The sequence below is a fragment of the Quercus suber genome, unplaced genomic scaffold, assembly GCF_002906115.3.
Source record: "Quercus suber isolate HL8 unplaced genomic scaffold, Cork oak 2.0 scaffold_274, whole genome shotgun sequence".
Classification (NCBI taxonomy): domain Eukaryota; kingdom Viridiplantae; phylum Streptophyta; class Magnoliopsida; order Fagales; family Fagaceae; genus Quercus; species Quercus suber.
Genome location: NW_027069730.1, coordinates 505,476 through 529,907, shown reverse-complemented (window position 1 = coordinate 529,907; position 24,432 = coordinate 505,476). Strand labels below are relative to the sequence as shown.

The 24,432-nt window shown below is 34.7% G+C and overlaps 1 protein-coding gene across 1 annotated transcript; it reads left to right on the top strand.

The window, feature by feature from the left end:
• Nucleotides 1–1,170: 1,170 nt before the first annotated feature.
• Nucleotides 1,171–9,682, top strand: LOC112002203 (diacylglycerol O-acyltransferase 1). The gene is made up of 16 exons (XM_024034358.2): nt 1,171–2,012; nt 2,298–2,378; nt 2,506–2,579; nt 2,731–2,806; nt 2,980–3,047; nt 3,298–3,421; nt 3,848–3,946; nt 4,319–4,420; nt 4,524–4,660; nt 5,220–5,301; nt 5,418–5,438; nt 5,988–6,050; nt 7,303–7,350; nt 8,730–8,792; nt 9,017–9,070; nt 9,197–9,682. The coding sequence occupies exons 1-16, from the start codon at nt 1,590–1,592 to the stop codon at nt 9,299–9,301; spliced, it is 1,620 nt and encodes a 539-aa protein (XP_023890126.1). The 5' UTR covers nt 1,171–1,589; the 3' UTR covers nt 9,302–9,682.
• The last annotated feature ends 14,750 nt before the right edge of the window (nt 9,683–24,432 follow it).

Below are 24,432 nucleotides of genomic sequence, written 5' to 3'. Positions count from 1 at the left end.
CATATATATATATATATATATATAAAGGACCTGTTAACATGTGTATGAAATTGTTAACAAAATATTTTAGGAAAATCTTGATACAATTTTTATGATAAATAAAAAAATTATCAAAATATTAATTTTTTTTTCTTTTTCCACAAAAACTTTTCTAAAATAGTTCATTCACAAATACTTCCTCCATCCCAGTTTGTTTGTCATCTATTCTATTTTGGGATGTTTCAAAATATTGTTTTGTTTTTAAAAATAAAAGTCATTAATTTACTAATGTTCCTATTATACTCCTACTTTATTTTCAAAACTATTTGAAAAGAAAACTAATGAATATTTAAAAAATCAATTTAATTGGGGCATCTTTTTAGTTGCCTCATTAAGAATAACTCTTTTTTAAAATAAAAAACTGATAAATTTATTTAAGGGTAGTTTTGTAAATTTAAACATTTTTATAAAACAGACAAAACAATAAATGATATTCCTTAAAAAGTTTGACTTTTCAAATAAGACAAACAAATTGGGATGGAGGGAGTATATTTAAGAAATTCGTCAACATTTCCCATATATATATAGCCAACACGAGAACTTTAACTCTTTGACAACTGAATTATTTCTAAAATGTGTGTCACATATATCAAGTAATTATAAAGAAAAATTACTTGGACTAATAAGATTTATAAAAGTCAAAATCTCATAATGAAACCTAGAAAATTTAATGTAGTAAGATTTTGAAATAAAAATAGAAATGACCTCAGAAGGAATGGATAAAAAGAATAAAAACCCATTAATAATCGTATTAGAAAAAAAAAAAAAAAAAAACACTCCCATTGTGTTGCATGATGTCAAAAACAAAACAAAAAAAAGGCAGAAAATCTTACATCAACAATGCAAATGTCCATATTAATAGTCAATTTGCGTCCTGCAAACCCTTTAATAATAGAAAGATGCTATGTTCATAATATTTTTATAATAAATTATAGGTGAATAGTTTTTATTAGTTCAAATTTAAACATAATACTAAAATTATTTTTTAGTTCTAATAATAGCAACTAATAACAAATACGACGAACGTGTCATTTCTCTTAATAATATTTAGACTATATATATAGTTTGTGTTTTGTGTGAGTATTGCGACGTCTTCTCCTCCGAAAAAACTAGTAGTAAAACAAACAAACAAAAGCACTGTACCCCAGGGCATGGCATGAGTCACTTACCCATCCATCCATCGTCCAATTAAGCAGAAGCAGCTGATTTTTGTTCCCTTGGACTCGCTACACACAGCACAGCTCTACCCCACCGCTCTTTCCTTCCATCATCAGCATTTTTTTTTCCTTTTCTTTTCCACAAAAACCGCTACACTTCCCCACGCATTCATTCATTTTCATTCACACTTCTCGAAATTTCGTGCCCCCACCCCTCATCATCGTATCTTCTTAACTCGTAGTATTTATATGCAGTCAATGATATTTAATTTTTAGCTCTCTCTCTTTCTCTCTCTCTCTCTCTGCGTCTATAAACTTCATTAAAATATTACCTTTTGTGCGATTTGCCTCCCTTATCTCTGAAACGATACTGACACGACACGGTTTTGTACAATGGCGATTTCCGATACGCCGGAAAGCACCGGCACAACGGCGACTGCATCGATGACCACCACCACGACTACGACGACGACGACGACGATCCCTCAGGTCGGCTCGGATGTTCGAAGGAGGCCTAGCGCCACGGTTGTCAGGGAAGTGTCGGATTCAACATCCAAAACGAGCTTACCGGAATCCTCCGATAATTCGGCCGTCAGAGACGACGACGATGATAGGAATCAGAGAACCGCCGTAATTGAGTCGGCGAAGCCGACTACTATTGGAAATGGCAGCGGCGGCGATGGTGATAATAAGATTGGAAACGTTGACGATCGCGGAACCGATTTTGCTGCGGTGAAACTCGCGTATCGGCCATCGGCTCCTGCACACCGGAAAAACAAGGAGAGTCCGCTTAGCTCCGACGCTATCTTCAGACAGGTACAGCCAGCTTCTTTAGCCGGCTTCTTCTTCACATATAAATTTTGAAAATTGCTCAGGTTTTTGAATTCCAGTGTTGAATTTGGTGAGAATTGTAGCGGTTGAATGATGAATTTGCAAATCAAGTTGCTGTTTTTGTGGTTGATTGATTTTCTTCCTGGAGTTATAGTCACTAGCTACATTTTAGATTGATTTAGATTTGTATTATTAGGATTTAATTACATTCTGTTACATATAAATTTTATTCAATATTATCCTAAAGTTTTTGGTTTAAATTTTATGCAGAGTCATGCAGGTCTCTTCAATCTCTGTATAGTGGTGCTTGTTGCTGTAAATAGCAGACTTATCATTGAGAATCTTATGAAGGTTTGGGACCCTTTTTTTTTAATAAAAAAAATTTGAAAAAGAGGTTAGTTTTTTTATTTTTTATTTTTTTTAATTATAATTTTACTAATTTATTTATTTATTTTTTATTTTTTTACTATTGTTGCAGTATGGTTGGTTAATTAGGACTGGTTTTTGGTTTAGTTCAAGATCGTTGAGTGACTGGCCCCTTTTTATGTGTTGGTAATGATTCTGTATTTTTGTACTCGATCCTAAATTTTTTATTTACTCTTAGAATGTATTATTCACTACAGAATTTGCTCTTGTTTTATTTACTCCAATTAGCATCTGTCCCAGAATTTATTGTATATTGTTTATTTTTCTTTTATTGCAGTCTTACACTGCCAATATTCCCAGCTGCCTCTTTTATTGTGGAAAAGTTAGTACAGCAGAAGTATATCTCTGAACCTGTAAGTTATCCAACTTTAGTTGTTGCAGATCAACAGTTTTTCTTTACAATGAAAGTGAATTGTAGCCACAGAATTTTTCTTGCCATTTGGGTACTTGGGTTTTCTTTACATATTAAGTTTGAGATTTAAGACGCTGGACTCCTCAAAAGTTAACTTCTACTTTAATATTACAGGTTGTTGTTTTACTTCATATAATCATCACCACAGCTTCAGTTTTATATCCAGTTTTTGTTATTCTAAGGTGAGTTTTTTTTTTCTTGCCCATTTAACCCTTCATCTCCTCTTGCACATCATCCAAATTTCTGGTGTTTTGTGACTATTAATTTATTTGGGAAGTATGATCATTTTGTCTGTGAACAATGCCAAAGAATTATATTGGTAATTTAATAAGTGGATCTTGGACTTTTTCCCTATGTGTCCTTGGTCATGCCAATATTCCATTGATAAGGATACTGTGGAAGTCAATTCAGTTATGACTTTAAACTGTGCAGGTGCGATTCTGCTGTTTTATCTGGTGTCACATTGATGCTCTTTGCCAGCATCGTATGGTTAAAATTAGTGTCTTATGCTCATACAAGCTATGATATGAGAGCACTTGCCAAATCAATTGAAAAGGTACAGGACATTTTCTTGAAAAGTTTGTTTATAATTATTACTCAAAAAAACTCTCTTGCATAAACAATATATTAAGGAAGGCAAAAAGTGTGTTAATGTTTATGCCTACTCAAAGTTCTGTTGGTTCTCTTGTAAAAGTTTATATTTATGTAGAGGCAATGCTAAATATATCTAGGTGTTAAGGTGGTAATTGAGAATAATAGGGCGGAAGCTGTGCAACTATCTCATAGTAAACCTTGGTTCCCTAATCAATTCACCATTAAAAATCTATCGAAGCACATTTTATGTTCTCTTCATTAGTATATATAAAAAAAGTTTATATTTCTCTTGCTCTCTCTTCCTTTCTTCTGTGATAGATGTTTAATATCCTGCAGAAATCCTTCTGATGGGTGGTGAATGATTTTTTGAATGTATTCATGATGTTAGGGGGATGTCCTGGCCAGTACTCTGAATATGGATTGTTCTTACTGTGTTGACTTTGAGTGTTTGGCTTACTTCATGGTTGCCCCAACCTTATGTTACCAGGTAATTGCACTTCAAGATTTTAATTGCAATTATATCAGTACCAGGCATTGCTCAGCAAGTGAGAGCATTTTGGAGGAATGTGCCTTCAACCCGCAATGTGGAAACTTGAAAAGACTATTAACATGTATTTATAGTCACATAACCTACTTAATAGTCCTGTGATTTTTTTTTGAATATTTTAATGAATCATGTGATTTAATACACGTGAATGGTGTTATGAACTACCATGCAATGGGTTGAAGGAGATTCCTCCAACCCAGTTTGGAGGAAAATTTTGACCGTAGTATAATTTATGTGCTAGCTGAATGTCTGCAGTTCTCCTGGGTGAGTAATAACTTCCTTTGACCTTTGTGTTGATGTTTGTCACTATAGCCAAGCTATCCTCGTACCGCATGCATTCGGAAGGGTTGGGTGGCTCGTCAACTTGTCAAGTTAATAATATTTACAGGAGTTATGGGATTCATAATAGAACAAGTAAGCAGCTCTTCATTATTTGAAATTAGAATTTCTTGCTCTTTCTTTTCTTTAGAAAAATTGCTAGAGATATTCTGACATGATTTTGTTGGTAATCCTGCAGTATATTAATCCTATTGTCAAGAATTCACAACATCCCTTGAAAGGGGACCTTTTATATGCCATAGAGAGGATTCTGAAGCTTTCAGTTCCAAATTTATACGTGTGGCTTTGCATGTTCTACTGCTTATTTCACCTCTGGTGTGTCTACTCTTCTTTATTTCATGAAGCCATATTTCAATTTTTTTTAGTGAATATCTTTTCTTAAAAGTTTGGTTTAGTAATGTCATAAACATTTAGATAGCAGTAATTTCGTAAATTTTTATCAAACTTTGGGGCCAATTTCTGTGGAAAAATTGGTCATAACCATACTGTTATGCTTGTGGCCGTATTATAGTGTAAATTGGAGTTCTGTAATTGATGGATTTGAGTGGTGTTCACCTTGTGTAAAACCTGTACTTCCCCCAAAAAAAGAACAAGAGATAAATGAAAGAAGACAGGCTGATTTGATATACTCTTCTAAACTAGATGGAGATGTCATATTGACATTTTATGTATACGCTTTGTACAAAATGTTTATTTTTAAGCTGCAAAACTGTCCTCTCTCTCTCTCTCTCACACACACACACACACACACACACAATACTCACAGAGGGGTGCCTTATTTTAAAATCAAGATGATGCTATATAAGCTTTTGATTATTGAGAATCATATTACTTTTGAGATTAGCTTATTCTTAGCTGAAGCCTGCAATTTTAGGTTAAATATACTGGCTGAACTTCTTCGATTTGGTGATCGCGAGTTTTACAAAGATTGGTGGAATGCAAAAACGGTTGAAGAGGTATCTTTTGTAACTTGAAATTTGTGTTCCTTGGTTGTGTTTTTCTACAAGGCTATGTTGAAGAGAACCTGTAAACTATTTGTGTTTCTTGCATGGATCTCTGTGGGTGTCATCAGTACTGGAGAATGTGGAATATGGTAAGTTTCTTTTCTCAAGTGTCAGCTTTTATGTGTACTAGTTACTTATGAAGGTTCTCTTATTTCAAGCCAAAAAAAAAAAAAATGTAGGTTCTCTTAGTAGTTACTTATTCTTTATTTGGCTTTTCTTCACTCTCTTTTGGAATGCCCATCCTGATAGGTTGCAAATTTTGAATTCTTTATTCATTTATGATGTTCTTTCTTGTACTTTATATTCAGCCTGATAGGTATTGACTCTAAAAAAATGATCTTGAATATCTATCTTTTATTTTCTGACAGAAAAAAGATTGTCGCATTTGGATGATGTGAAAATGTTTGAACAATAAGTTTAATATGTTCACTGCAGGAACTGTTTGCAAAAAAGCAAGTGTTTTTGTGGTTTCGTATCTGTCATTTCATATTTTTTTGCCTAATGTTATGAAGACTGATTTCCTAATGTACTAATGCACATTAGTTTTTTTTTAAAAAAGAAAAGAAAAAAAGAAGAAGTGTAGTAATGATTTTTAGCTGAAAGCAAGTGTAGTAATGATTGATTTGTTTATATTTCAGCCTGTTCATAAATGGATGATTCGCCATATCTATTTTCCATGCTTGCGGAATGGGATACCAAAGGTAATTGACCGATCTCACCTTAAATTGTAATTGGTGCTTGATGAACATATCTTGGCATGAAAGAATGTCTCTTTTTACAATGTTATTTATCTATGTATGATATCTCTGTAATTTTTTCATCGTTATTATCTTCTGGGATATTTGTTGTTTGATTTACAAAGTCTCTCATAAGGGAAAAATATATGATAGTATCTCTGTATGCGCCAATGATTATGAGATTCACAGCTTCACAGCTAGTTTCCTTAATGGCATCATACTTGATACGGTTGATCTTATTATTACCATCCTTCCAAAGTCTGGATAGCAACACAGGCTACTAACCATCTAGGCAATAGAAAAGGCTGGTGGACATGGTTGATCTTGTTATCAGTTTTCCTAACAGTTCACTAATTATTTTTTTGAGACAATCGTAGATACATCCTTTAGGGTCTGTTTGGTTGGGAGGTTGGAAAAGTGAGACTAGAAAATGTATGAAGAATATAAAATGTTTTAAATTTACCTCATGTGTATTTGGTAGAGAGGATGGAAGGTGAAAGGATAGAAAAGTTGGTTGAATATATTTACTATTACACCCTTATTACATTAGATTAGTGGCAAAATAGTAAATTTCATTCAAGAACTATTTTCTCTCCACCTTTTTCTCCCAATTTGGGAGCATGGCTTTTGGTGGGCCCGGGTGGAGAACTCCACCCACTCCCATTTCTATCCTCCCTCATTTCCACAACACCAAAAATGGGAAAACTTCCATTTTCCATTAATATATTCTATTATGTATGTTGATCTTTGTTTTCTTAACATTAACATCCCTTTAAAATTTTCTCGTACCTAAATCAAATTTAGATATCATGTAATTATATGAACGCTTTCAAACTTAAAAGGAATGTATGTAAGTAACCTCTGTTCTTATCTGCTTCAATAAAGGTAGTGACTCTGAGATTTTGCTTCATTGGTAATACTCCTCTATATTAATATTGATAAATTTCCTAACGTATCATTTACTTTATTTAAAAAGTTAATATCCGATTTCATTAGAGTTAAATTAGAGAGAAAAGTTTTGAAACTTTATATATTTTTAATTATTATGTTTCCTTAAAGTGCTGGTTTTCCTAATCAGGACCAACAATATGGGATAGAGAGAGTAATTGTTGTGATTATGACCAAAATTTTAGTAACGTGAATTCTCTTTGTCCCACCTGTTGATACTTCATAGTCTTGAAATGTTTCTTGATTTAATTATTTGTTTCTGATTCAGGGAGTTGCTGTTGTAATTGCCTTCCTTGTTTCTGCGGTATTCCATGAGGTATGTTGTTTCCCCCCATCCCTCTCTTTCTTTCTTCTCCCCTGATCCCAGGTTGCATGTTTCTAATAACAAATCTGTCTTTCAGCACTTTTTGGTAAAGGACATGGGAATAGGAATATGTTATTTGATATCTTACATCATAGTAGTTTGCAGCTGGTGTATGAAATAGATAATAATGGTTTTGCTCCTGTCTTTAATTTTTATTTTATGGGCATGATAGTTTTTTCCTCTCACATAAAAGGCATGAACACTCAAATATTTCATCTTTACTGGAAAAAAAAAAAAAAAAAATTCCCTAGGTTTTTTTATTCATGGGGAAAAATCATAGTTGGATCTTAGGAGCCAAACCTAGAGCTTTTGACCCCTGGGACATCTATAATCAGAAACTATACAATAACAACAAACCCTTTAGTCTCAAAATTTTTGGGGTCAGCTATGGAATTTCAAAAGATTAGTTAGGATCAGCCATATATATTCTTTTCCTTTATTTTATTCTATCTGAAATCATACTCTCCGTTACTTCTTGAATTGACATGTCCTTTTTTACAATTTATACTAATGTTGTTTTTGGTCTTTCTCTTTGGCAAATGGTAAAGTTGCTAACATCACCCATCCCCTCCCCAAAAAGTCAAATGGAAAATGTTGCTGACATCAGCAACAATAAAGTCATCCTATTTTTCCTGTTTTGTTTGTCAGGTTTTTAGTTGTTAAGTGCATGTTTTGAGAAGGGAAGAAGATATAAATGTTTTTTTTTTTTTTTTAAATGGCAATGAGAGTGAGAGTTTTAATTACTATAATATATATGGAGGCAAAGGAGACAAAATTAAGAGATACTGCATAGGCAATCTAACAATCCTGTACTGTGAAAAGGGTAGAACAATGTTCATTGCCACAATACGACCACTAACCTTCTGAAAGATAGTAGCCAAACTTTTTTGAGTTAAAACTTTCCTTATGATGCTCAGCCATAGGAATCACCGCTGTTAAGTCATTTGTATGTGATTTTACCAGTAGGTTTAACCCATTTGCATGTTCAAACTTTTAATTTTTTTTTTTTAAAGATGGTAGCTTAATTTTTTGAGCTAGAACTTTCCTCATGGTGATCTTCCATTGTAATCACCACTGTGAGAAGTCACTTGAAGTGATTTACCCATAGGTTTAACCCATCTACATGCTTGCGCCCTTTGTATTCATGCTTAGATAAACTTGTCAGTAAGTAACTTATTTGCAGTTCATAGTTGGGATGGAATTCCAGATATGCTTATTTAGTTATACATATCAACCCAAATATGTGATGATTTCCTTGTTTAGTAGTTGTAGTGCTTCAAGCATGTCGATTTACTTATGATGGAATGTAATTTTGTTTGATCTGTCTGCAGATATGTATTGCTGTTCCATGTCACATATTCAAGTTTTGGGCATTTTTCGGAATTATGATTCAGGTAATAATATTATGACTTCTAATGCTTCACTTTTCTACCTCCATTATTAGGATCATTGACCTTTATGTTAGAAGTTATATCCACATAGAGACGCCTATAAACAAAAACACAGAGAAGAATATTGACAGTGTTCATAGAATTAGGCATGTTCTATTACTGCACAACCTGTTGCTTGACATGAGGTTAATCAAAATTATTCCTGTGTTCTTTGCTTTCTTGAATAGGTTCCCCTGGTTCTGATAACTAACTACCTGCAGAATAAGTTCAGAAACTCAATGGTAAGCCAGTTTAGAAGAATTTTGTTCAACCTTATCTTAGCCCATTTAATTTCTGAGCCCCCAACGTCATATGCCATTCATCTGATTTATTTATTTCCCTTTTTGGTCTTTTTCCTTTTATGGCAGGTGGGAAATATGATCTTCTGGTTCATGTTCTGTATTCTTGGTCAACCTATGTGTGTGCTTCTTTACTACCATGAGTTGATGAACAGAAAGGGGAAGCATGAATAAACTATTGACCCCCACGTTGTCTTTGTGTGGATGAGATTACTCTGGAGTCTGGAAGTAAACTGGCTGTAGATATGGTGCTTAACATTGTTCACTGTAGGGTAACCTCATTTTGCATCTGGCATGATATGCTGATCTGGTTTAAATTTCATTTTGTGCTGCTGCTTGCGGGGGCATGATTTCATCTTGAGCCATATACATTTTCCTCTTGAGAGAGAGGATTCTTTGTTAATTCAAATTGGCTTTTGGAGCAATTTTGAAGAACAATGAACTAACAATGACTAATGCCACGGACGCTGTACTGGCTTATTTTGTTGGTTAACTATTATATGGAAAATTGTAAATGATTTTGAGTTCAAAATATTGGTCTGAGTTTTCTGTGGATCTTTATAGAAAAGCATAATGGAATAATTGGAGAATAGAAATTCTAACTTGAAGATGAAATCTATGAATATATCATATCGCTATTTAGAAGTATAACGGATGGGCTGAACTGCTCGTGAGTGGGAGTGATTTAAACGTTTCTTCCGACATGACTTGATAATACGATTATCACAACAATAGGAAAAGGGAATTCTGGTTATCTTTATTGAATTGCAAATTACAAGCCTCTTTTATGCATATGTATGGTAAAGTTTGCAGAAACTAATCCCACTATTCGAGTTTGACTAGAATTTGAGGTTACGAGTTACGACACATCTAGGACTGGCTATTTTGACCTGGATTTGAGGTTTCCATAAATCAAGGAGTAAGATATTATTTTCTCCCTCCGGTTACAAGGTTTGCAATCTTGGATCTCGTAGCTGAGTGGAATCTATTCTTTTTCTTTTTCTTTTTCTTTTTTGGAATGTGTTACTTTTCTTTCTTTCACACCTGAAAATCCTATACTTTGAACAACAATTTCACCCACAATTCGAGTGAAAAGTGAAAACCCTATCATCTATGTGGACTATGTCAAGTGTCAACATAGAGTAAGAATTATTATTACTTATTAGTAATTGTTAGAAATGGGTTTCATTCATTTAATTAAGTTGGAAATGGTTTTTCCACATTTATCAGTATGACAAGTTCTCCTTTTTTGGTCGGTGTGAACTGTGAAGTTGCCTGCCTTTTCAAAGCTGAGACAAGATGCACGGGAAGGAGCCGGAAATTTCGACCTACTATCAACTTGTTTAATACGACGAACAGCTAAGAAAGGTTAAATTTAAATTTGTGTACTTGTACCTTTATATGCAAAGGTCTAGACCAAGAAAGCTTTCTACACTTTTAACCAACTTTAACAAAATATATATATATATATATATTCTCTTTAAATTTTTTTATAAATAAAATAATTCAACCGAATGGTCCAGTACAACTGTACATTAGACCTAATTCTTACCTGTTTATATCATTGTAAATCTTGATAGTTTATTCATTGCAAAACTTGTTATATAATAAAAAAGTGAAAAATACATTCTTTTAATCATACATTGGCCAACTCATTTTCTTTGGAAAATCTAATTAAAACTTGGTTCAGTTTTTTTTTTTTTTTAAAAAAAAAAAAAAAAAAAAAAGGAGAAAAAAACTTGGTTCAGTTGATTACAGAATTTGTAACACAATTAATTTTTTTTTTATCTTGATTTTTTTAAAACAAACATGGAAATTATAAAGACATGATATAATCTAACTGTAGATATACAAAAATTAGAGAAAGTTATATAAAAATGCATTAGAGTTTATCCTATGCTTAGGTCTTATGAATTAAAATTTGTCATTTTTCTTTACTATACTATCAAGAATAATGAAGATGGATAAAGGTTTCAAATTGAAACGCTCTTATAATTCTATAACTTCAAATTGGAAATTTTTTTTTTATTTTTTTATACAAGATAGAATTTCTACTCTAGCCTAATTTAAGTGTATATGTGTGTGAAGCTCCCTCTTGGAGACTTGAACCTCAGCCCTTGCTCCCACGCCCTGCAAACACTTATACTTGTGGAGTGACCACCGCACCAAGGGTGCGCGGTGGTCAAATTGGAAAAATTAATAACTCTGAAATTTAATATAAAAAATGACGTCAACAAGACTTTTATACCAATGAACAAATATCTTTCACGTAGGATGTGTCAATCTCACATGGCTAGAAAATATACTTACTATAAAAAAGTCTGTAATAGAAGGATGTATATATAAATAATAATAGAGACACAATATTTTTCACAAATGTTAAATTATTAAATTTTATTGGTTCTTATATGGACAATTTATCACCGTAACAATTGTAAAAAAAAAATTGTGAAAAATATTGATTTATGTTCTATTTGTTTTGAAGTAAAATATTTTCAGGTGTTTGGTATGACAAGTAAAATTTTTCAAGTAGACCACCAAAACCGATGGCTTAGCACCGAAGCCACTGGTGACAAAGGTTCGGCAACTAGATCACTGGAACTTGCAGTCAGAATGGTGGCTCCAACGACTGGACTTCCAACGATCTTCATTAGAGCGGTATCTCCGGTGATTGGACCATCAACACCAGTCAACAAAATGATGTCTTCTATTACCAGACATTCAGTATCAGTTGCGGTGCGACGTCTTTGGCCACCGGTTGCTTGGTGCGGTGTCTCTAGCCATTAATTGCCAACACAAATAACCTGAGTGGAGTCACAGGCCACAGTATCGGTCTTCTGAGCGAAGTCACCAAACACTAGACCAATGGCACCAGTCCCTAGAGCGGAGTCTTTGACCACCGGATCGCTGTGAAGTCTTCGACCACCGAACTGTGGGCACTAGTGTGTTAGGCATCTCTCTTGTACAATTGTAATTGGGTACAAGCGTGTGTGCGTGTGTGCTAGTGCATGGGAATGCATGTACTGATGTAGGGGGGTGCGTGTACTAATGATGAGGTGTGCGTGTGTGGCTGCACTAGTTACATGGAGGTATTTAGTTACTTAATGTCAGGGAATAGTTGGTTAGTTAGTTAGGGATTTGATGTATTGTACACAGATTGTTACAAAAGGATTCATTGAATAATAATCTTATATTAGATATCTCTTCCTCTCTCTCTCTCTCTCTCTTTCCCTTTCCCTAATTCTTTACATTTCTTCATATGCTCTATTCTTGGAGGCCCTAGATCCCCTCGAAGTGATCTACCATTCAATCCCTCATTTTGATTCTTAACATTGGTATCAGAGCTTTGTTGATCTCAATTCACCACCATGACTGAAACACGTTCCAATTCCCGAAACATTGAGAAAATCACCACGATGTCTAAGGGTTTGGATTGCCATGAACAAACCTTACAAGAAATTCAGAAGCAATTGCAAACCCTCAATTCGTTTATACAAAGAATAGCTAAGAATGAAGAAAAGCATCTTAATTCTCCCATCAATGGATCACGAGCTCTTCAGATTAGGAATGCCACCAACCTAAAATCATCTTCAGTGGGTACCATCGAGAACTTAAAGCTGGACTTCCCTCAGTTTCATGGTGATGATCCAACTTGTTGGATTTATAAAACCAATCAGTTCTTTTCATTCCATGGTACTCCAGAGCATCAGAAAGTACTCATGGCTTTTTATAATCTTGAGGGAGAAGCTCTCATCTAGTTTCAAGATGCTGAACAAGTAGGTGACTTTGCTAGTTGGGAGGTCTTTATCAGAGCCTTGCAAACCCGTTTTAGTACATTAGCCTCTAATGATCCAATGGAAGCACTCACCAGGCTGAAGCAAACTACCACTGTGGTTTCCTATAAAGGTAACTTTGAAGTTCTTTCTAATAGAATTAAAGGGCTGTTTAAATCTCATAAACTTATTTGTTTTTTGAGTGGTCTAAAAGATGAGATTAGATTGCTTGTGAGGATGTTAGTCCCTAAGTCCCTTAATGATGCATTTGGGCTAGCTAAGATTCAAGAAGAATTTTTAATCATTAATTGGAAGTTTTTCAAACCTGTAACAGATGTTAGTAAACCTTCTATCTTGGGGTTGCCTAGGTTGGAGAGCAAGAATGATTCTAAGGTTAAGCTTCCTTTGCAAAAGTTAACTAATGCCTAGATGGAGGAGAGAAGGAAACAGGGCTTGTGTTATAATTGTGATATGAAGTGGCATTTATGTCATAAGTGTAAAGGGGCAAAGCTGTTTTTATTGGAGGGATGGGATGTGGATGTTGAGCATTGTTCAGGTGCTCAATTAGTAGAGCTGGAGAAAGATGGGGTGGTGTTGGGACATCAAGAGCAGGTGCAAGTAACTGACAAGGTACCTGTTGAGATTACTTTGTATGCTTTAATGGGTAATCCATCTGCGTAGACCATGAGGGTGAAAAGTAGAATCAAGAATCATGAGGTTGTGTCTCTCATTGATTCTGGGAGCACACATAATTTTTTGGATGCTGCTGAGTTGCTTACTCTGAATTTACCATTAGATACTTCCCAGATTTTAGAAGTTAAGGTGGCTGATGGCAATATTATCAAGACTTTAGGGGTTTGTCATGGAGTGACTATTATTATCCAAGGGTTTACATTTGTGGTGGATTTCAATTTGTTGCATTTAGGGGGGTGTGCAGTGGTCCTTTGAACTTAGTAGCAGAGTACTTTGGGTGCTATTATATGGGATTTTAAGCTTTTGACCATGAGGTTTTGCTATTTGGGTAATGAGGTGTTCTTGCAAGGTCTATATCTGTCACCTTCAAGCTTTTCAAAGGCAGATAACTTGTTTTCTCATGTTGAAAAGAAGGGCTTGGTTCTCCACATTGCTGCTGTCACCAGTTCTGGTTCTGAGGACAAGACCTTACTGCCTGATGCTTTGTTAAACCTTTTGGCTCAATTTCCCAAGGTGTTTAAAGTTCCAACATGATTACCTCCAATCCAAGGGCATGAGCATCAGATTGTGTTAAAGGATGGCACCCTACTAGTTTGTGAAAGACCCTACAGGTACCTCTACTTCCAAAAGTCTGAAATTGAAAAAATTGTAAATGAATTGTTAAAACTTGAGTCAATACAACCTAGCCAAAGTCTTTTTTCCTCACCTGTTTTACTTGTTAGAAAGGCTGATGGTAGTTGGAGGATGTGCATTGATTATAGAGCACTCAATAAGGCCACCATTAAGGATAAATTTCCAATTCTTGTGGTGGATGAGTTTCTAGATGAACTTGCATGTTCTACCATCTTTTCTAAATTGGATTTGAGGTCAGGGTATCACCAAATCCATATGAAACTTGAGGATGTGCCAAAAACAGCTTTTAGAACTTATGAGGGTCATTATGAGTTCCTTGTAATGCCATTTGGATTAATAAATACTCCCTTAACATTTCAGGCACTTATGAATGTTGTTTTTAGGCCTTATTTGAGGAAATTTGTTCTGGTTTTCTTTGATGATATTTTGGTTTTCAGTTCTAATTTTGCTTATCATCTTTCTCATTTGAAGATCGTGTTAGAGGTCTTGCAATCTTATCAATTACATGCTAAGCAATCTAAATGCATGTTTGGGTGTGCTGAGGTTGAGTCCTTGGGCCATATCATCTCTGGTAATGGGGTGAAAGTTGATCCCAAGAAGACTTTAGCCATGCAATAGTGGCCAATTCCTTAAACTACTAAGACTTGAGAAGGTTTCTAGGCCTCACAGGTTACCACATAAAATTTATCAAAAATTATGGGGCTATTGCTCAGCCTTTAACTAATTTGCTCAAGAAGGATGGCTTCCATTGGACAGACAAAGCCCTTCTTGCTATCAACGAGCTTAAGGCTGCAGTAGCTTAGCCTCCAGTGTTAGCTCTTCTAGATTTTTCAAAGCCCTTCATCATTGAGTGTGATGCCTCAGGGTTTGGGTTAGGGGCTATTTTGATGCAAGAGCATAGGCCCATTGCTTATCACAACCAAGCCTTGAAGGGAAAACATTTGCATTTGTCTGCTTATGAGACTAAATTGCTTGCCTTGGCCACTGCAGTAAAAAAATGGAGGCCTTATTTGTTGGGTTGGCCCTTCATTGTGAGAACTGTTCATCAAAGTTTAAAGTTCTTATTAGAGCAGAGAATTGCCATACCAGCTCAACAAAAGTGGTTGGCTAAATTTCTAGGGTATGCCTTCATAGTTGAATACAAGAAAAGGGCGGAAAACAAAGTGGCAGATGCCCTCTTAAAGAGGTCTGACTACATCCCTATATCTAGTCAGCATGAGGAATTTCCTAAAGTTAGCTGTCTACTACTTCTTTCAATGCCTGATCCTACTTGGTTGCATATTCTTAGAGATAGTTACTCTCAAGATCAGTTTATGCAGCAACTCATTACATCCATTTAAGCTGGCTCAGCTCCTAAGGGATTCACTTGGTAGAATAATCTTGTTTTCTACAAGGGCAGATTTTCCTTAGGTCCTCAATGCCCTTTGAAACCTCAAGTGTTGCAGTTGGCTCATAGTAGCCCTATGGTTGGTCATTCAGGGTTCTCAAGTCTTATCAGAGGGCTAAAAGGGAGATTTTTTTGGCATGGGATGAAGGCAGACATTAAAGCTTTTGTGAGGGAGTGTGATGTGTGCCAAAGAATCAGATCTAAGACTTCTGTTCCAGTAGGTTTGCTTCAACCCTTGGAGATTCCTACCACTCCCTTGGACAAATGTAAACTTGGATTTTGTTGAGGGTCTACCTAAGTCCCAAGGTTATGAAGTAATTTTGGTTGTGGTTGATAGGCTGACTAAATATTCCCATTTTATACCTCTCTTTCATCCCTATTCTGCAGCCAAGGTAGCTTCTCTATTCATGCATTATGTTTTCAAGTTGCATGGTTTGCCAACATCCATTGTGAGTGATAGGGATGCCACATTCACTTCACTGTTTTGGTCTGAACTCTTTAGGCTGCAAGGTACTAATTTGGCCATGTCCACTGCTTACCACTCTCAAAGTGATGGTCAAACAGAAATTGAGAATAGGAGTTTAGAGTAATACTTAAGACCCTTCATTAGTGACAGTCCACACAAATGGGCTGAATGGTTGCCCTTCGCTAAATTTTGGTTTAATTCTAACTTCCATACTAGCTTGAAAATCTCTCCATTTGAAGCTCTATATGGTTTCCCACCTCCTGCCTTGCAGTCCTATGTGCCAAGAACTACTAGAGTTGTCACGCCCCAAACTTGAAATCCGGATTTGTGACTATGACCGGCATGCTAATATCAAGCTTAAATCTGATATTAATAAGAACCAACTTAAATTTTTCAAAAGCTTTCCTCTTTCTTTTCATTCTTATTTCTTTACTTCTAGAGATAACTTTTTACTTGATATTCAAAGCATCTACATTGTACTCAAAGAATAACATAATCCACCAATTACTCAAATTCTAAATTCCACATAATACATCTCTTAATACTCTAAGGTACACAATTTTCATTAGATCCTAAAATATACAATATTACAAAGCTAAACATCAAAATTGTTAATTTGTGATCTATACAACAAAACTAAAACTAGCTCCTTCCAAAACTCGACTAAGGCTCCCTCTGCTCCAAAATAAAACATGTTGACTGAAAGAGTGGAAGGGGTGAGCTACACAGCTCAGTAAAGGTAAGATATATGAGAATTTAATAATGATGCATGTAAATCAAATCATATCATTTAATAAATATTCAGATAGGAGAACATCTTTTCATGCATAGTATCTTATACTATTTATAATAATAACTTATATGCTCTTCGTAGGAAAATAATTGTTCTCCTTTTTCTTATTAGAATAATATTACCAAAACCTTTCGGATTGAAATTCTTTTATTTCTTACAAAGTCACCATATATGTATTCTTATTACAAAATAATCATTTCAACTTAAATCGGATAATTGGTAACTTCGTCTTAAACTAGAAACATCCTTAAGAATAATAAAACTTTCCTTCATAAACTTCTTCTCGTAAAATATTATAACATTTATAATCATAAAACTTAACGTTTCATGAAGAACAGATATCTAATGACTTTTTAACATAAACTTCTACTTTTTACTTTTTATAGAACACTAAAACATTTTCATCAGATTCTTTATTTTTAAAGCACAATAGAACTTCAAAAACTCTTATCTTTAAAGAACAACTTTTCTTTTTATCATAAACTTCTTTTCATAAGAGCTTTTAACTTTTCATAATGCATTTAAACAATATCATTCTCTCATGATCAATAAAATAATATAGTTGTTCATATCATATTGGTTAGTCCATAACTAGTAAGTCTGTACTTACTTGGGAGGCTTCTAGCACCACAGTGCTAGGCATCCAGCATTCCTCACAATGCTAGATATTCTTGAGATCACATCATAATACATATTTTCAACCATAGGGGTCGGTTGACTTCCTTCACAAGTTGGCCGTAACCAACAAGGGTGGGTACAGTAGAGCCAATCTTACTTTTAATGGCCAATCATATAACATTTTCCATGGAAAGCCAGTAATTAAATCCTTACTGGCAGAGTTCAGATCATCAGAGGACATAACGAGAAAACATTTCTTACTTATACATCATACTGAAATTCATAGTTTGCATTACATTTCACAATAATAGTATTCCCATTATTTTCTTTAAACATCATGTTTATGGAATTAGCAATATTATCAATATGCTCAAATCATATAAATAAGGTTTTGAAAGCTCACGAACATATCTTTATCTGAAACATGCTTATATGTCATATCTTTATCTAATCAAAATCTTTTAATGCATAATATATGATAGGTCACAATCTGAATGATCCCTTGTGATTAACCCTAATTAATTAATTTAGCCAAGTAATTAATTAATCAATTAATCATGCAATTTTATGGAAGCACAAACAAATCACCAATTAACTAAATATGCAGCGGAAAATAAATAACATGGTGATTTATTTACGAATGGGGAAACCCCTAATGGCAAAAACCCCATCGGGTGATTTTCAGGTCACCACTCCTGAAACTCTACTATTATCAAATCAAGCGGTTACAAGTAAAGGAATCCCAAGTACCTTACCAACCTACAGTTGAACCCTTACCCCAATACCCAATTGGACTTGATCTGTAGTGACAGTCTCTACCTTTGATGCACGGCTCCCAAGTACGTGACTAACTAATGCGCGGATCCAAGTACGCGACTTCAGAACACCAACTGAGGAAGAATGGTTGGCTGCAAAGTTCTTCAGATCATCCTTTATGACGAATAGCAGGAAGATGCTTGGTTACAAAACCCTATGGTGCAAATACACAGCAACTTCTTAATGGAAGATGAAATAGGTCAAGAACTTCGTCTGTTGATCACAATTTGCTTAAACAGAGATTGCTCAATAATAATGCAACTTGTGTCACACCAAACGGCTCTTAAAATAATCCTTTTATATGTTTAGGGTTAGAAGAAAAGAAGGCCCAAAAACATATTCACGGATCCCAAGAAAATCAGATTGGAAATCTGACTTTTTTAAATCTCGACAGATAGCAGGTGTCGAGGTAGCTGTCGAGAGGTGTCGAGCTTTAAAAACTGTGCACTTCAACTTGCTTTCTCTTGGACAGACTTGATGACTTCAACACTTGACCTTGAAACATTGTTTCTTGAAGTATTAAAAACACCTAGAACTACCCAATTACAAGCAGAGTGCGTTTTGTGAAAGGATTAGCCAATTTACATGACTAAGTGACATATGTTCTTAAACAAGTTAAAACATATATGTCCTAACAATATACTTTAAAATAACCTCATGATTTACCAAATGCTCATATAACTTATCCCTTACCTGAAAGTAAAGGAACTGAAAGCTTACAGTCGAAAGAGCTTAGACTTGGAAATTGGAACACCTAAACCAAATATCAAAACTTATTACTTACTATCAATTATTCATTATCATGAACTTACACATTTATTTCAAAGTCTATCTCTTAAAATCAAGGAAATCCTAATCCCACTTCAAAGAGGTTTCCACAAACATGTAATGCATACATCAACAAATGATGTACCAAACTAAGGAAAAATCAACATTCTCATATTAATATCATATCTCTAGAAGAGCCAACCTCATTTCAAAAGGTGCTTTGAGATTAGGGCAATAATGCATGCATAAACATAAACTCTTTTAAGCATGGTCATGTAACCATATACACTCACATGGCAACATACAACGCATTGAACAAAACAGCTTCATAAAAACAACAGTTGGATAGTTTAAAATCCCTTCTCTAAGTACTAAACCTTGAACCAAGTTATACAAAATTTATCTATGATACAAACATACCAAATGATGAGCCTAATAAATTATAGCTCAAATCATTCACCCTAACTTTAGAATTAAATCCTCAAAGTTAGGCATGTCCCTTACTGTTCACTGTTTGTCCCAGCAACATATACTTAAATTATAAAATACAAATGAGCTATCAATTCACATCCAATCCTCATGAAATTTTATAGAGCCACTCCTCTAGATGTCTAGTAAATACCGTATTAATTTTAGAGTCAAAAAATAAAACCATAATTTACTAAAAATCATACAAGACAATGTGCTCAAATCTGTCCTAGCAGAATTTCATGCAACTTAGAAATTAAACCATTATTTTTATATTGATCCAAATTCTGTGAGACCACTTCCATAACAACCATTTTTGTCTTAGCTTTCATAGAAAATATCCCTAGCATCCAAATTCATTGAATACAATTTAATACATAATTTACCATGCGTAAACACAGAATCTGTCACAATGACAGCTTTGAAACATTCTCTTGTAAAATTATAAAATGATAGCAAATAGTCTTATTATCATATGGGGATTTTTATACACTCATTAGAAATGTTAGAAAACACTTATATAAAATCATTTAACCATTTATAACAAAGTTAAATATAGAAAAAATGCCAGCAGTAACCTCAAAATTGTTCATCCTAACTTTTTCTTACTTCCTCAATCATATATAATCATTAATTAGTAAAAACCCTAAGCTACCTTCAAAAAATCACCAACACAGTTTCAAAGCTTCTTAAAATAGCATATATATATATATATAGAGACTTACAAATTCATAATTTTCTAATTTCACAAACCACAAATACCAATACTAAAGGTTCAATGAAGAAATTGTGGATTCTAAGGTGAGAGTAGCTAGGCCCTTACCAAGTTCTGGTTCCAAGAAGGAATAAAATCACTCTTGCATGAAAGGATCTCCCCTTTCCTAGTGGCTGGACTCGAAAGTATGAGAGATAGAGAGCTTGAGAGAGTTTTCTTTCTTTTGGTGTTGGACCTGTGGGTATGAGAAAGAGAGAGCTTCTTGATTGTTCTATTTGCTTTGAGAGAGTAGATAGAAGAATGAGGTGGAGTTTTGTCCTTCTTTTGGTGTGTTGACCGTGGGTTTGAGAGAAAGACTCAAGAGAGCTTCCGAGCTCTTTCCTTAACACTATGTTTGGTTGGGAGGATAATAGGGAGGATGGAAAACAAAGAGAGAAAAATAGGGTGAAAAATAGTGTTTTTCACTGTTTGGCATGCTGAGGAAAATGCTAAGGATGGAAAACCTGGGAGAAAATTTTCTCTCTCGAGCCCACAATTTGCATCCTCCCAAATCGGGAGGAAAATTGTGGAGAGAAAACTGCTCTCACCGTGGAATTACACAAATGCCCTCTCCCACCTACCCTCTTCACTTGTTCTGGAATCAAGTAAAAAAAAATTAAAAAAAAAAAAGAGCAAGACCGCAAGAGGTAGAGACAAAAAAATGGAGAATGAGAGCACTTCTTGAATGAGGGAGAAAAAGAAAGAAAAGAAGGGGGAGATAAAGAGATAAGGACAAACTTGTATGGAGGAAGGGGGAAAAAAAAAACCAAAGAGCAAGACCGCAAGAGCTGGAGACAAAAAATAGAGAATGAGAGCACTTCTTGAATGAGGGAAAAAAAGAAAGAAAAAGAAGGGGGAGATAAAGAGATAAGGACAACCGTGTATGGAGGAGGAAAAAAAAAACGTATGGATGAAATGAAATGAGAGAAAGAGAAATAATATAAAAAATAAAAAAATCCTAATTGAAAAATGTTACTACAATATTTTTACAATAAATTTAAAGTAATAGATTGTTATTAGTTAATATTGGTGAGTAAAAAAATAATTTCAGTGGTGGGTTTAAGTTAGAACTAGTAATAACTTTCCACATAAATTTTGTTGGGAAAGTATTGTGAAAAATGTTGTGGGTGTAACACTTCTCATTGAAAAATATAATTGTTGGTAAATTTTATATTATTTAATGAGTACAAATAAATTTATTTTTTTACCTATTATGTAACAAGGGTATAAGAGCATCTCCAGCAATCAATGTATAGCTAAAATAGAGAATATGGCAAAAAAACCCAACTCTAACGGCTTCTCTATACCCCTTTTTTTTTTTTTGGCTTATGAATAGTAGCCCATTAAGTCTGATGGGCTACTGTTTATTCTTCAAATATATTTTTTCTATTATAATAATGATGTGTTGAATAAAAAAATGTTGGAAGATGTGTAGTTATTAAAAAAAGAATAAATAATGAATGAAAAAATAATATTGAAATGAGATAGAGAAATCTGTTGGAATGTGTATTTGAAAAAATGGGTAGATAAAGGTAAAAGTTATGTTCATTCTCTAAACAGTACAAAAATTTGATGAATCTGCTGGAGATGCTCTTAGTCAATTTATATAAACTACATTTTCTATCCTATCACTTTTCTTTTCAACCAAACAAAAATGTTTTCCACCTTTCTACTTTTCCATCCCTCCAACCAAACACATACGAAGGAAAACTAAATATTTTCCATCCACCCACTTTTCTATCATTCTACAATTTTTCATTCTCCCACTTTTCTATTCCTCCAACCAAACGGATCCTAAGAGAAAAGAGAGTAAAGTGAGGTGAGGAAATTCTAATTTGTGTTTACCCGTGGGAATAGATAGGCTTCTTGGATGTTCTAGTTGCTTGAAAAAGTCAAAAACATGGTGATTTGTTTACGAATGGGGAAAAACCTCACGGCAAAACACTCCACCGGGTGATTTTCAAGTTACCACTCCCGAAACTCCACTATTATCAAATCAAGCGGTTACAAGTAAAGGAATCCTAAGTATCTTACCAACCTATAGTTGAACCCTTACCCCAATACCCAATTGGATTTGATCTGTAGTGACAGTTCCCACCTTTGATGCACGGCTCCCAAGTACGTGACTAACCAATGTGTGGATCCTAGTACGCGACTTCAAACACCAACTTAAGAGGAGAGGTTGGCTGCAAAGTTCTTCAGTTTATCCTACACGATGAAGATCAGGAAGATGCTTAGTCACAAAACCCTTTGGTGCAAATACACATCAACTTCTTCAGAGAAGATGAACTAGGTCAAGAACTTCATCTTTGATCACAATTTACTTGAACAGAGATTGCTTAATGCTTTTGTAACTTGTGTACATCTTGACGGCTCTTAAAACAATCCTTTTATATGTTTAGGGTTTGGAGAAAAGTAGGCCCAAAAGCATATTCACGGATCTCAAGGAAATTAGATCAGAAAATCTGATTTTGTAATTCTCGACGGATAGCAGGTGTCGAGGTAGCTATCGAGCAGGTGTTGAACTTTAATGAATTTGCACTTCAGCTTGATTTTTCTTGGATAGACTTAATGATTTCAACACTTAATCTTGAAACCTTGTTTCTTGAAGTATTAAAAACACCTAGAACTACCCAATTACAAGTAGAGTGCGTTTTGTTAAAGGATTAGCCAATTTTCATAAATAAGTGACATATGTTCTTGACAAGTGAGAACACATATGTCCTAACAATCTTTCCCTTTGACAATCTGTGACAAAACCACAACAAACAAATGAGCATATGAGAGAAGTCATAAATCACTCAACTTATATTCACTTGTTGAATACAATAAAATCTATCCTAACACAAATTCTTGAAAAACTTTGCAACAAGAGAGTTTATGGCAAGTAGATTTTGACAACCTATATTTCTGAAGCACTTTAAATAAAACTCATCAAGGCATCTTGTGTGAAACAGAAATAATAGATTGCATACAAGTATAATGAACATGTGTATAAAGATAGAAAGGAAACAACATATGAAGAGAGAGGTGAAAGAAACAAACATCCACATATAGAGAAAATAAGTATAATGTTTGTAAAACTGGTCAAAAGACCTCATATACAAGATCAATGTATCTATAAAGAATAGAAAAGAAAAGATACATCAAAACCTCACTACATCCCTCAAAATATCAACACTCCCCCTATCAAAAATGTCCTATACTAACTTTCCCCCTAAGATGACTACTCTCATAACCCAAAACTACTCCCCCTTTTTGTCATGAGTAACAAAGGGTAGAGTGCATGTAGACATCTCATCAGTTGAGCTAGCATCTACATCATCATCATCTGAAGCGTCATCATCATCACTATCATCATCCTCAGAGTCTGAAGCCGCTGGAGAAGGTGGTGAAGGAGTAGCCTTTGGAGCAAAAGCACCCATGGTCGCTTGTCGTTGTGCAATACGACCAACACGAACATTCACCTGATACAACTTAGATGAGAATTTATCGAGGCGAGCATTCATGCGTTGCAGCTGCGCCATGATGTCTCCAAGAGATATATCACCCGTAGAGGAAGAAGGAGCAAATGTAGATAGAGCAGATCTGGATGGAACTGAATGGCAGGGAGGAATGGAATCCGTCTGTCGTGACCTAAACTGAGTCTCAGAGCCTCACTACATTTTACGGTAGCGGCATCTATGGCACAGATGTGTGTAAAGTGGTTAGACATAGGAAAAGGGATTGAAAAATGGCGTAAGATCCTCGTGATAGGGGAAGGAAAGATGAGCTTATCACGGGACGCCGAATCTAGATGAACATCTATGATAGAAAGGATAAAATGAGAAGGAAAATCTATAATAAGATGCTTAAGAAGAGATAACAAAAATCGAGCATGAGGCTCTGTGATGGAGTTGTAGTGAGAGAGTGGATGGAGTACAAAAGTCAATACCATGTTTAGGAATCTAGGCCCTTTAGCAAAAGGTCTACATAATGTGTACTGATACTCACCCTAATAAGCTAGGCACTGACAAAAAGCGAAAATAAGCTCATCTTTGGACACAGTCCTCAGACACTCATAGGAAGGATAGTCAGGAAATTCTATCCTAGGAACCCTAAGCACATTTGCAACTAGCTGCGGTGTGACAGAAATG